Here is a 13800-nt window from a genome sequence, read left to right as displayed (position 1 = left end):
CCTAAAACAGGCTTATTGAAAGAGCAAATTGGTCAATAGGTCACACTCCACTACATGTAAACATGGTGTACAGACTGATATCTAATATGTTTTGCGCAATTATGGAAAGCAGACATCGAGGTCAAGGAACATGTTTGTCAACCGCAGTTTGCTGTGTTGGTGGAAATTTCCCCCCCTGCGAAATTGCGGGATCATGGGTGCGTATTCAGAAACACAAGACACTCCTTCTGAACAAACCCATCTATTGGACCCATCTCATTGGCTAGTGCGAAGGTGTGGCATGTGGCACTGACGAACGTTCCCCAATCAGGTTTGGCCTGTGTCGGTCGTCATTGTAAATAATAATTTGTTCTTAATTAACTGACGTGCCTAATTTAAATAAAGGTTAAATCAAAAATAAAATAATAATTTGATTTGGGATATACTTTTTTTTAAATAATAATAATAATTATACGGCCCAGTGATGCTTAGAGACAAATTAAGGGTTACACATTTTAGTTGATCGCGCTCTTGGCATCCTCTCATGAATATTAATGAGTTCAAAGGGAGCATAAGACCAACCCTCCGCTGAGCATCAACATCATAAGAGAGAGAGGGGATCTTACAGAAGAGCGTTTGAATCGTAGCCTTTTTTTGTGTCGTTAAACGGTTGTTATCAATTATTTTTTGAAGTAAACGGATAAATTAATAAATAGGATTTTAAAATGGCTTTGAGAGGGTCACTGTGTCGTCTTCTACGGACACAACTCAACAGTACCTGTCAGAGCAGAGCTCATTCTGTGGCTGTTATAGGAGCCCCATTCTCAAAAGGACAGGTAAGGAAACAGCTCATATACTGTTAGGATTCATTTGTTTTAATATGATTATTTGATTATTTCGTTTACCAGAATTATTGAACGTTGTCGTTTTTTTCTTTTTAGAAAAGGAGAGGGGTGGAACATGGACCCAAAGCCATCAGAGATGCCGGTCTGATCGAGAGACTTTCACATCTGGGTAAGTGATGGAAAATCTTAATGTTATTAAAAACTAACTTAGAAATGTACTGTTGGATTAAAATAATTGTATCTAAAAACGTATTCTAACCCTGAAATAGGTTAATGGTTCATGTGAGAACTGCTTCCTCTTTTCCTTCTATTAGGGGAAGTAAAGACTGATGTATTACATATAAATGCGGTCTAAGCTAATGTTGCCAAACAAAGAAAATAACCATATTTAGGATAATGTTTAGACCTTGAATGCTGGCAATCTAAACAGATTATTATGATTTTTTTTTAAATCTAAAACGATTATTATCTCGTAAGTAAAACGGTAAAAGAGCGGTTTTATTGGGCCACATGGGCGAGAAAGAATGGGCGAGTCTCTGCTGTCGTCACCCTTTACACACATACAGGGCCTTCCCCGACAAAGCGAACTCTCTCCTCCCATTTAGGACTACAGCTTTCCCTTTGTACGCTCCCGCCTATAATAGATTAATTGGAGGCCCTATCGCTTTCTTGAGTGTTTGAAAGATGATACGAAAAAAAATAGTTTATGTAAACCTAACAGTGAGATTGTATCACACATCCGGCTCCATGTGACTGCATACTATAACGTTACTGTCTTTGGTAATATCCAAACTGTGTTCCAATCCAGAGTAAACCATGGGCTTGTTTCAGACGGTGGACCAATCTGAGCAAGGAGGCGCAGAAATTGCGTCAGACAATATGCTTACACTTCCTAATAATTAAATAATTAAAAGGGTAATTGTGAAAAGATAAAATAAATCTACATAGGCTAGGCTAGGGATGCTACACAGAACGAGTTTTTCTCAGCAAAACGGGTCGCATTAAAGCATTAGTTGGTAAATCATAGAACATTGTCCATGTGTGAGGCTACCTGTCTGCCTAAGGAGACTATATGGACTGGTCTGAGCAGAGGGGCATTCATTTCCTCAGGCAAGATAATTCCACTTCTAAACCAATGGGATTATTGTCAGGTCATAAATAGTGAGGCCTATGATGTCCCAGAGAATGGCTATTTCTCAGCACACACACAACACATCTGAATGAAGTGCAGCAAGCCTACATCTAGTTGAGTGTTAAAGTTAAAGTGAGACACAAATGTTCCAGTGTAGAGAATGCCAGGTTCAGTTCTGGAATGTGCAAGTCATTTCCTGTAATCTTAGCCCCATCTCAACCCTGAGCACTCAGCTGTGGGACTGATCAACAGATTGCACTCATGGCACGGCAAGGTGCTTTTTGACTGTCCCACCCAGTCGACCATTCCCAGGGACAGCCTGCGGAGTAATATGAGAAGCCTATCTTTAGATGGTGGTTTTTTCCTCTGTTGTCGGATGTGGACCACTGGCTTTTAACAAGACATGAAACCCCATAGTCTTTAAGAAACACCATCATTTTTAAACACACTAGTCCAAGGGGATTTTATCGCATTTAAGTGCTTTTATTTTAGTTTTATATGAGCCCAGACTACTGGTACATTTAAAAGTATTTGTGACTTCTATTGTAACTTGCAGCTCATTGGGAACAAAATGTTCCAGTTTACTCATCCTTAAGTAAAGGCCTGTAGTCTATCGAGAGCTTTGTGACCAATGCTTTGTTCATCTCCTGCTGTGTCCAAACATGTGCCTTGTTGATATGACTCTTGATCTCTTGTAAAATCATTCACTTAATATGCAATATGGTGCTATTTCAGTTGTTTTGTAAAATCACATTCACTTGATATGCTATTTCAGTTGTTTTGTAAAATCACATTCACTTGATATGCAATATTGTGCTATTTTAGTTATTTGTAAAAGTGGACTTCAAACTGCTGAGATGAGAAGTTTATTAAAAACAAAAGTATGAAAAATAATTAACTTTTTCTGATGCCAATTTTGCAACAGGGAGACAAAAAGGGATATTTTCCTTTAATATCTAGAAGACTGAGATGTTCAGTCATTGTGCGCTTGCCAAGATGGGGAAACATCCCTTTGAACTGCATCAAATATCACTGACATTGCATCAAGTTTAAATACATACTGTATTAGATCATGATCGCATGAACAGAGATGCCCGCGAGTACTGGATTCAGCTATTCCTGTCCAGCGGTCTAAGATGGTAACATTATCTTAGAGATAACGAGGTACCACATTGGTCCCCCCCTTGATCAGCAGTGTAACTCTATACCCAACAGTCCGGTGGAATATTGTCACCCACAGATGTTGTTTCAAATCCGTTGTTTACTTCAACTCGTAACTCATTAGTCCGAGGTGCCAATACGAGTAGATTAGGTGCATTGCAACCCAATTTCCACCAAATTCCTCTGTGTTTACTCCGTCGCCATCGTAGCAGTGGTAGCAGGAGGTGATCTGCTCTTGGAGAAACCTGAGAAGACACACATGGAAAGTAGTGCCCAGTCAGACAGACAGCGGTTCCAGTGACAGCTTGAATGACTCCGTCTCGGCAATCAGAGATGATATAAGAGGGGGGTGTAAAGAGAGCAAGGGTAGAGGGGGTTGGACATCAGAGCCTGGAGAAAGACTTGACCTAATGCCTTTGGGGTGGCAGGTAGCCTAGTGGTTAATGCGTTGGGCCAGTAACTGAAAGGTTGCTGGATCGAATCCTTGAGCTGACAAGGTAAAAATATGTCGTTCTTCCCCTGAACAAGGCAGTTAACCCACCGTTCCTAGGCCGTCATTGTAAATAAGAATTTGTCTTGCCTAGTTACATAAAGGTAAAAAAATATATACAGTTTATTTTTATTTATTTACACCTTACCAAGGTATATGTAAACTTCTGACTTCAACTGTATATTTTTTTAACCTTTATTTAACTAGGCAAGTCAGTTAAGAACTTATTATTATTATTATTATTATACATTTAAACTCAGTTTTTCACAATTCCTGACATTTAATCCTAGTATAAATTGCCTGTCTTAGGTCAGTTAAGATCACCACTTTATTTTAAGAATGTGAAATGTCAGAATAATAGTTGAGAGAATTATTTATTTCAGATTGTATTTCTTTCATCACATTCCCAGTGGGTCAGAAGTTTACATACACTCAATTAGTATTTGGTAGCATTGCCTTTAAATTGTTTAACTTGTGTCAAACGTTTCGGGTAGCCTTCCACAAGCTTCCCACAATAAGTTGGGTGCATTTTGGCCCATTCCTCCTGACAGAGCTGGTGTAACTGAGTCAGGTTTGTAGGTCTCCTTGCTCACACACACTTTTTCAGTTCTGCCCACAAATTATCTATAAGATTGAGGTCAGGGCTTTGTTATGGCCACTCCAATGCCTTCACTTTGTCCTTAAGCCATTTTGCCACAACTTTGGAAGTATGCTTGGGGTCATTGTCCATTTGGAAGACCCATTTGCGACCAAGCTTTAACTTCCTGACTGATGTCTTGAGATGTTGCCTCAATATATCCACATAATTGTCCTCCCTCATGATGCCATCTATTTTGTGAAGTGCACCAGACCCTCCTGCAGCAAAGCACCCCCACAACATGATGCTGTCACCCCCGTGCTTCACGGTTGGGATGGTGTTCTTTGGCTTGCAAGCATCCCCCTTTTTTCTCCAAACATAACGATGGTCATTATGGCCAAACAGTTCTATTTTTGTTTCATCAGACCAGAGGACATTTCTCCAAAAAGTACGATCTTTGTCCCCATGTGCAGTTGCAAACTTATGGCGGTTTTGGAGCAGTGGCTTCTTCATTGCTGAGCGGACTTTCAGGTTATGTCGATATAGGACTTGTTTTACTGTGGATATAGATGCTTTTGTACCTGTTTCCTCCAGCATCTTCACAAGGTCCTTTGCTGTTGTTCAGGGATTGATTTCCACTTTTCACACCAAAGTAAGTTCATCTCTAGGAGACAGAACGCGTCTCCTTCCTGAGCGGTATGAGGGCTGCGTGGTCCCATGGTGTTTATACTTGAGTACTATTGTTTGTACAGATGAACGTGGTACCTTCAGGCATTTGGAAATTGCTCCCAAGGATGCACCAGACTTGTGGAGGTCTACAATTTCTTGGCTGATTTCTTTTGATTTTCCCATGATGTCAAGCAAAGAGGCAATGAGTTTGAAGGTAGGCCTTGAAATACATCCACAGGTACACCACCAATTGACTCAAATGATGTCAATTAGCTTATCAGAAGCTTCTAAAGCCATGACATAATTTTCTGGAATTTTCCAAGCTGTTTAAAGGCACAGTCAACTTAGTGTATGTAAACTTCTGACCCACTGGAATTGTGATACAGTGAATTATAAGTGAAATAATCTGTCTGTAAACAATTGTTGGAAAAATTACTTGTGTCATGCACAAAGTAGATGTCCTAACCGACTTGCCAAAACTATTGTTTGTTAACAATACATTTGTGGAGTTGTTGAAAAACTTCAGACTTCAACTGTATATGTATTCTGCCACATCTGTCTGGGTCACAAACTCGCACCATAACACAACAAGCTCTAAAAGCAGCGTCCATCCAACAAACCCAGAAAGCCAAGGCTGTTTCTAGATCTGGGGCGACTTCTAGGTCTCAGGAACCCATTAGTTATGCACTTACCGTAATTTCCGGACTATAAGCCACAACTTTTTTCCCACGCTTTGAACCTCGCAGCTTAAACAATGACGCGGCTAATATATGGATTTTTCCCGCTTTCAATTTTTTTTGAAAGGAGATGACTTCAGTGGTTTCAGTGCACAGGAGGAGGAAGATAGTGACCAATGACTTTCTTGGTAGGCTACTGATTACTGCAATTTTTTTTATTTTTTTTTTACAAGCCGTGTTTCGTTAAAGCCTATTTATTTTTGTTACAAGCCGTGTTTCATTAAAGCCTATTTATTTTTGTTACAAGCCGTGTTTTGTTAAAGCCTGTGTAAAGTTCATTTGTTTCAATGTACCGGTAGGCACCTGCGGCTTATAGACATGTGTGGCTTATTTATGTTCAAAATAATTAAAAAAATTAAATTCAGTGGGTGCTGCTTATATTCAGGTGCGCTCAATAGTCTGGAAATTACGGTAACCATTAACAAAAATACTCCCAACAATTCATCCATTTGCTGTTAACTTAAAAAAATACCTTTTAATTTCCTCATACAGATTACCCAGTGCATGACTTTGGAGACCTGAGCTTCCAGCATCTGGAGAAGGACGAGCCCTACATGCACATCCCTTTCCCTCGCACTGTGGGCAGAGCTAACAAACTGCTGTCAGAGGCCATCAGCAACGCTGTGGGAGCCGGAAACACTACCATCATGCTTGGAGGAGACCACAGGTACCCCACAACAACCCCTTGATGTTCTCTGAGAACACTGTGGTTATTTTAGCAACGGTGACTTATAGAACTGTCAACATTGACAGTGTTAGGAAATGAGGTATTAGGCAGGCTTAGGATCCTAGACACAGCGAGAGTAAACTGGGTAACCAGTTTCTTTATGATAGTGACACATATTGGTCAGTGTTCCCTGGGAGGGTGGAATAATGGTGATTGGATTCTAACTCACTTCCTGATCTCTCCCATCGCAGCCTGGCCATTGGTTCAGTGGAAGGCCACGCCAAGAAGTGTCCTGACCTGTGTCTGATCTGGGTCGATGCCCACGCCGACATAAACACGCCCTTCACCTCTCCCTCGGGCAACCTCCACGGACAGTCGGTGGCCTTCATGCTCAAAGAGCTGCAGAACAAGGTAAGAACACTAGCCTGGTTCTTCCCCTGAGACAAGCCTGGTCCCAGATCTGTTTGTGCTGCATAACCTTCTTTAAGATACCATAGGAGTCTACAGCTACGTCTCAGGGCAAGCCTGGTCCCAGATCTGTTTGTGCTGTATAACCTACTCCTATTGGCATGTCATGTTCTGAGAGCAGGCTATATTCTCACTACAACAAGGCTACACTTTACGACAGTAAAACTCCTCTGCCCTGATACTCACCTCTTGTTATTGTTGTCTGTAGATGCCAGAGCTCCCAGGCTTCTCCTGGGTGAAGCCCTTCCTGTCGGCTAAAGACCTGGTCTACATTGGCCTGCGAGACGTAGACCCGGGAGAGTAGTAAGTTCTCTGTACACTACTAAGTACAATAATCTGGATTATAACACACAGCTAAAACTTTTGGTTTAAGTAGTAGTATAGCAGTAGTAAAAATCAAATATCATTTTATTAGTCACATGCGCCGAATACAACAGGTGTAGGACTTACAGTGAAATGCTGAATACAACAGGTGTAGGACTTACAGTGAAATGCTGAATACAACAGGTGTAGGACTTACAGTGAAATGCTGAATACAACAGGTGTAGGACTTACAGTGAAATGCTGAATACAACAGGTGTAGGACTTACAGTGAAATGCTTACTGACCAAAAATGCAGTTAAAAAAAAAATACGGATAAGAATAAGAGATAAAAGTAACAAGTAATTAATTAAAGAGCAGCAGTAAAATAACAATAGCGAGACTCTATATACAGGGGGTACCAGTAAAGAGTCAATGTGCGGGGACACCGATTAGTTGAGGTAATATGTACACGTAGGTAGAGCTATTAAAGTGACTATGCATAGATGATAACAACAGAGAGTAGCAGTGGTGTAAAAGAGGGGGAGGGGGGCAATGAAAATAGTCTGAGTAGCCATTTGATTAGATGTTCAGGAGTCTTATGGCTTGGGGGGGTAGAAGCTGTTAAGGAGCCTCTTGGACCTAGACTTGGCGCTCATGTACCGCTTGCCGTGCGGTAGCAGAGAGAGCAATCTATGACCAGGGTGTCTGGAGTCTATGACAATTTTTAGGGCCTTCCTCTGACACCTGGTATAGAGGTCCTGGATGGCAGGAAGCTTGACCCCAGTGATGTACTGGGCCGTTCGCACTACCCTCTGTAGTGCTTTGCGGTCGGAGGCCGAGCAGTTGCCAAACCAGGCAGTGATGCAACCAGTCAGGATGCTCTCAATGGTGCAGCTGTAGAAACTTTTGAGGATCTGAGGACCCATGCCAAATCTTTTCAGTCTCCTGAGGGGGAATAGGTTTTGTCGTGCCCTCTTCACGACTGTCTTGGTGTGCTTGGACCATGATAGTTTGTTGGTGATGTGGACACCAAGGAACTTGAAGCTCTCAACCTGCTCAACTGCAGCCCTGTCGATGAGAATGGGGGCATGCTTGTAACTCTTTTTCTTGTCGTCCACAATTATCTGCTTTGTCTTGATCACGTTGAGGGAGAGGTTGTTGTCCTGGCACCACACAGCCAGGTTTCTGACCTCCTCCCTATAGGCTGTCTCGTCGTTGTTGGTGATCAGGCCTACCACTGTTGTCATCTGCAAGCTTAATGATGGTGTTGGAGTCGTGCCTGGCTGTGCAGTCATGAGTGAACATGGAGTACAGGAGGGGACTGGGCACGCACCCCTGAGGGGCCCCTGTGTTGAGGGTCAGCATGGCGGATGTGTTGTTACCTACCCTTACCACCTGGGGGCGGCCCGTTAGGAAGTCCAGCATCCAGTTGCAGAGGGAGGTGTTTAGTCCCAGGGTCCTTAGCTTATTGATGAGCTTTGAGGGCACTATGGTGTTGAACGCTGAGCTGTAGTCAATTATGGTTCGTCGCCTTGATGGTTCGCCGCCTCTGGGTGAGCGTTTTCTTGTTTGCTTATGGCGGAATACAGCTCATTCAATGCTGTCTTAGTGCCAGCCTAAGTCTGTGTGGTGGTATGTAGACAGCTACAAAAACCACAGATGAAAACTCTCTAGGTAGATGGTGTGGTCTAAAGCTTATCATGAGAAACACTACCTCAGGCGAGTTATAGCTCGATAACCAGCTGTTATTTACAAAAATACATAGTCCACCGCCCCTTGTCTTTCCAGACGCCGCTGTTCTATCCTGCCGGTACAGCGTACAACCAGCCAGCTGGATGTTGATAGTGTCGTTGTTCAGCCACGACTCCGTGAAACGTAAGTTGTTACAGTTTTGAATGTCCCGTTGGTAGTTTAATCTTCCGCGTAGGTCATCTATTTTATTCTCCAAAGATTGCACGTTAGCTAGCCGAATGGAAGGAAGTGGAGGTTTATTCGATCACCTACAAATTCTCAGAAGGCAGCCCGCCCTCTTGCCCCTTTTTCTCTGCCTCCTCTTCACGCAAATCACGGGGATCTGAGCCTGATCCCGAGAAAGCGGTATATCATTCGCGTCGGGCTCGTCAGACTCATTAAAGGAGATTAAGGATTCTGCTAGTCTGTGGTGAGTGGTCCCCTGTGGCTCAGTTGGTAGAGCATGGTGTTTGCAATGCCAGGGTTGTGGGTTTGATTCCCACGGTGGACCAGTACAATTTTTTTTTTTAAAGTGTATGAAATGTAATTTATGCATTCATTTACATTACATTTACATTTAAGTCATTTAGCAGACGCTCTTATCCTACTGTAAGTCGCTCTGGATAAGAGCGTCTGCTAAATGACTAAAATGTAATCCCAGTCCTGATGTCTAGAAGTTATGTTCAGTCATAAGAGACGGTAGCGGCAACATTATGTACAAAATAAGTTATAAACAATGCAAATAAACAAACAAACTTCTTGCTGCAGCAGTAGTATACACTTTCATTACGTGTTAGTCATTAGCAGATACTCTTATCCAGAAGTGACACAGAGTGCATTCAACTTAAGATAGCTATGTGGAACAACTACATACCAGTCATACCACAGGTAAACCACAGTCACTTGGTTTGCACACGTTCGTCTTTGTGTTTCTGTGTTCTCATAGTAAGTTGATCTGGATAAGATTGTCTGTCTGCTAACTGACTCAAATGTGAATTGACTTTTTTTTGTTGTTTTTGTACTCAACATTTACACCCGTTACATCCAAATATACTTCCAGACATGATATTAAATGACATTCTACTCTCCTTTCTCCTCACAGCGACATCCTGAAGGAATTGGGTGTCCAGTACTTCACAATGAGAGACATCGACAGGCTCGGTATCCAGAGAGTTATGGAAGTCACTTTCGACCACCTCTTGTCAAGGTAATTTAATTACACTTTTACCATTGTGGTTGACAGTTTGGATGTATTTAGTTGACAGTTGAATTTGAGTTGAAAGTTGATTCGCTGAACTGTATTCTGAAACCGTTTTCTTCTTCTCTTGTCCAACAGGAAGCAGCGGCCGATCCATCTGAGTTTTGACATTGATGCGATGGACCCGTCTTTGGCCCCGGCCACAGGGACACCAGTAAACGGAGGTCTGACCTACAGAGAAGGAATCTGGATCACAGAGGAGATCCACAACACAGGTATGTTAGGGAATGCTATAATTATTCTGTTTTGAGAAGAGAAGATGGAGTAAAATGTTTGTTTTATATTCACATGGCAGTCATAGACACTGAAACTCATGGATAATGATCAGCCACAGTCACACGAACACATTCATAAGAAATAATGAGGATAGGTCTATCATTAAACTTGGAGCCTTTTCCTCTAAGCCGACTCTTGGTAGGATGAGAATAGTGGATACGTAACCTTTATTATATTTATACTTATGGTACGATGAGAATATAAACATTGTCTATGAAGTAACATTTCAATCTGAAACATTCTTTGACGTACAGTTTCTATGTTTGAAGTAAAATTTCAGTCTGCAACGTTCTACCAAAGGAACTGAAACTAATAGATTGTACTTGTGTTTAATCTCCAGGGTTGTTGTCAGTGATGGACCTTGTTGAGGTCAACCCAGACCTGGGGGCGAGTCGTGAGGCGGTGGAGAGCACAGCTTCCATGGCGGTGGACGTCATCGCATCCGCCCTAGGACAGACCCGTGAGGGAGGTCCCATCACTCAGGATTCGCAAACGCTTAAAGAGGACACGGAACAGCTCCGGCTCTAGAACACACAGCTTCTAGAACACACAGCTTCTAGAACACACAGCTTCTAGAAGACTAAGAACTTTCAACATAAGACCACTCGGCATTCCTGAATTCTAAAAGACTTTACATACACACACACACTGATGCAGTAGTTGGAAAGGGTTTTGTTACATCTTCTGTGTGTATGGTGCTGTATGGCAACCTGTTCAACAGTCAGTCAAACTTCAATCATGACTAAACTTATAATAACTAATAACTAATAAGCCCAGTTATTAAAGGCTTATATGCCTTATTTACTAAGATGACTTGGAAAAAGTTAGCCTGGGCCCAGATCTTTGCTATCATGTCATCTGTTTGGCAGGACAAGGAATTCGCACAAAATAGTCACACGAACAGACTGGTACCCAGGCTATAGAAAACTCTCATCTAAAATGTAAACTGTAATTGATGTGATCAGCTGGTCTCCCTGAATCTTGGAAGGACAGCCTCCATAGCTCCACTATGGAAATGTTGACTATATATGACTGTGATCAGAGGTATGCCATAGACATGGTGATCAGCGGTATGCCATAAACATGGTGATCAGCGGTATGCCATAGACATGGTGATCAGCGGTATGCCATAGACATGGTGATCGGCGGTATGCCATAGACATGGTGATCAGCGGTATGCCATAGACATGGTGATGAGCGGTATGCCATAGACATGGTGATGAGCAGTATGCCATAGTCATAATTAGAAAAACTCAGCATTGCTGATGACTTGACGCTGCAGCTCTGTAATGGGGTTGTAATGAAGCCGGACACGACGACAAGAATGAAACTGCCTCAAAACTACGTTTTAGGTGCAGACTGTTATTATTATTATTATTATACTAATGTGTACACTGTTTGGTTTAGACGTATACCTCAGCTAAATACGAAGTGGCTGCTGTGCCAGTCGAGTTGTCGTAGGGATGCTGTGCCAGTCGAGTTGTCGTAGGGATGCTGTGCCAGTCGAGTTGTCGTAGGGATGCTGTGCCAGTCGAGTTGTCGTAGGGATGCTGTGCCAGTCGAGTTGTCGTAGGGATGCTGTGCCAGTCGAGTTGTCATAGGGATGCTGTGCCAGTCGAGTTGTCGTAGGGATGCTGTGCCAGTCGAGTTGTCGTAGGGATGCTGTGCCAGTCGAGTTGTCGTAGGGATGCTTTTGCACTTTTGGACCAGATGTGGTTTTGACACATTTTATTAGAAGTATGTTTTGTAGTTTTACATTGAATAATCACAATTATAAATCCATGTTTATGTATTTACTGTCTGGTTTTTACATTTGTCAGTATTAAATGACTAGGTAAAGCTTTTCTCCAGTAAATTTCTATAAGTTAAAAGTATTGTAAGTAAGGGATATGGTAAATGCTGATAAGAGTGAAATAATATTATTTGATTTACTAAATGTAAAAAAACATGCCTTTTGATGTGACCACTGAATCTGTATTTTAAATAAAGTAATTTAGTCTTCCACAATGACGTCAGTCTGTGTTTATTACTAGTTACCGCGGAGACACGTGGCTTATGACTGGCAGAGCAAGTCTAGTTGGTTTTAGTCTATTATATAATGTTCAGTCTTATATAACCAGGTCTATATATGGAGAGTTGAGTGTGCCCAGTCTGGTTTCATGAGGCTACAAGGCACCGATATGTTCTGCAATAATCACATACTCTAAAGGCTGTCACTATATAGTCTTTCCTCTTGTCCTCTTCCCGCATTTCTCTCAAAACTTCAGTAGGAAGCAAGGAGAGGATTTCAAGTAAAGGACACACAAGGAATCGTGAGAAGACCATGGTAAAATCCTTGCCGCCTCTTCAAAACCCATTGGATGAGAACGGTTCGGACCATCTCATCCAATGGGTTTTGAGAAGGAGGCGAGGAGAGAGGAAGTGAGGAATTAAGGAAATGCAATTGCGATTTTCCCCCAGTAGGTTGGTGGCACCTTAATTGGGGAGAACAGGCTTGTGGTAATGGCTCAACATTTTGACTGTATTAGCCCACACAGCTCTATGGATGCACTTTCATGCTATGTTTAGGACTTCACATTGAAGCTTATTGAGACCCTAATTGATGTATAGAACAATCTTAAAATGATCTACTTTGGTTTAGATACAAGTGTAACCGATGTGAACAGGCTAGCTACTTAGCGGTGGTGCGCGCTAATAGCGTTTCAAACGGTGACGTCACTCGCTCTGAGACCTTGAAGTAGTTGTTCCCCTTTGCTCTGCAAGGGCCGCCGCGGCTTTTGTGGAGCGATGGGTAACGATGCTTCGTGGGAGGCAGTCGTTGATGTGTGCAGAGGGTCCCTGGTTCGGGGCGAGGAGAGGAGAAGGACGGAAGCTAAACTGTTATACAAGCATCATGAAACCTCTAACACAATATGTTAATTTGACTTGATGAAAATCTGTTTTTTTTGTTGTTTTTTTGCACCCAACTTGCTTCCTACTTTTTCCATGTGGTTTCTTTATTCACAGACTCCATGAAATGATGACCGACCTCTTCCTACATATTTAGTCAAATTATACATTTTCTGTATGGTTTCCTAGAAACAAGGGTGGCTTAACTTAACCCACTTTGGTTCAACATACCCCCACTCTCCCCCTAAACAAAATATATTTCTCTGAGCAATTGTATTAGTATAAAATAATATGCCAAATATTTTGAGCATACTTTATAGCTCAGTATTTTTATTATTTCTTTAATACAGTAATATTTATTAAGGGAGTTAGTTTGTATCTCTGTTATAAAGAAAACTATATTTCCCTGGGCGTGACGCTGAATGGAAAAACACTTCCCTCGGTAGAACAGGGTACGATAACTGATCAGCCACGTGTGGGAAGTCATTGGATAGTAACAGGTGTTGTTAACAACACAACATGCTGGTATCTACATTACACTACGTCACTGTTCTATTTTCAAATCACCACTCGGTGCGATACAATTACTTTATTGTTCATTTACATGGAATGTACCAC

General features: G+C 42.0%; 1 protein-coding gene across 1 annotated transcript; it reads left to right on the top strand.

The window, feature by feature from the left end:
* Positions 1–562: 562 nt before the first annotated feature.
* Positions 563–12297, top strand: LOC115173016 (arginase-2, mitochondrial). Its single transcript, XM_029730976.1, has 8 exons — positions 563–815; positions 921–993; positions 6083–6257; positions 6509–6668; positions 6934–7028; positions 9862–9966; positions 10096–10232; positions 10634–12297. The coding sequence occupies exons 1-8, from the start codon at positions 705–707 to the stop codon at positions 10819–10821; spliced, it is 1044 nt and encodes a 347-aa protein (XP_029586836.1). The 5' UTR covers positions 563–704; the 3' UTR covers positions 10822–12297.
* Positions 12298–13800: the final 1503 nt, after the last annotated feature.

The sequence above is a fragment of the Salmo trutta genome, chromosome 33, assembly GCF_901001165.1.
Source record: "Salmo trutta chromosome 33, fSalTru1.1, whole genome shotgun sequence".
NCBI classification, from domain to species: Eukaryota; Metazoa; Chordata; class Actinopteri; order Salmoniformes; family Salmonidae; genus Salmo; species Salmo trutta.
This window is presented reverse-complemented; position numbering and strand designations above follow the sequence as displayed.

What these genes read in the sequence shown, in the direction of transcription:
- LOC115173016 (XM_029730976.1), top strand. Translation starts at nt 705, where the DNA reads ATGGCTTTGAGAGGGTCACTGTGTCGTCTTCTACGGACACAACTCAAC. An exon ending in CGAGAGACTTTCACATCTGG is followed by an intron (nt 994 to 6,082) that starts GTAAGTGATGGA and finishes TTCCTCATACAG; the next exon opens with ATTACCCAGTGCATGACTTT. An exon ending in TTCGACCACCTCTTGTCAAG is followed by an intron (nt 9,967 to 10,095) that starts GTAATTTAATTA and finishes CTTGTCCAACAG; the next exon opens with GAAGCAGCGGCCGATCCATC.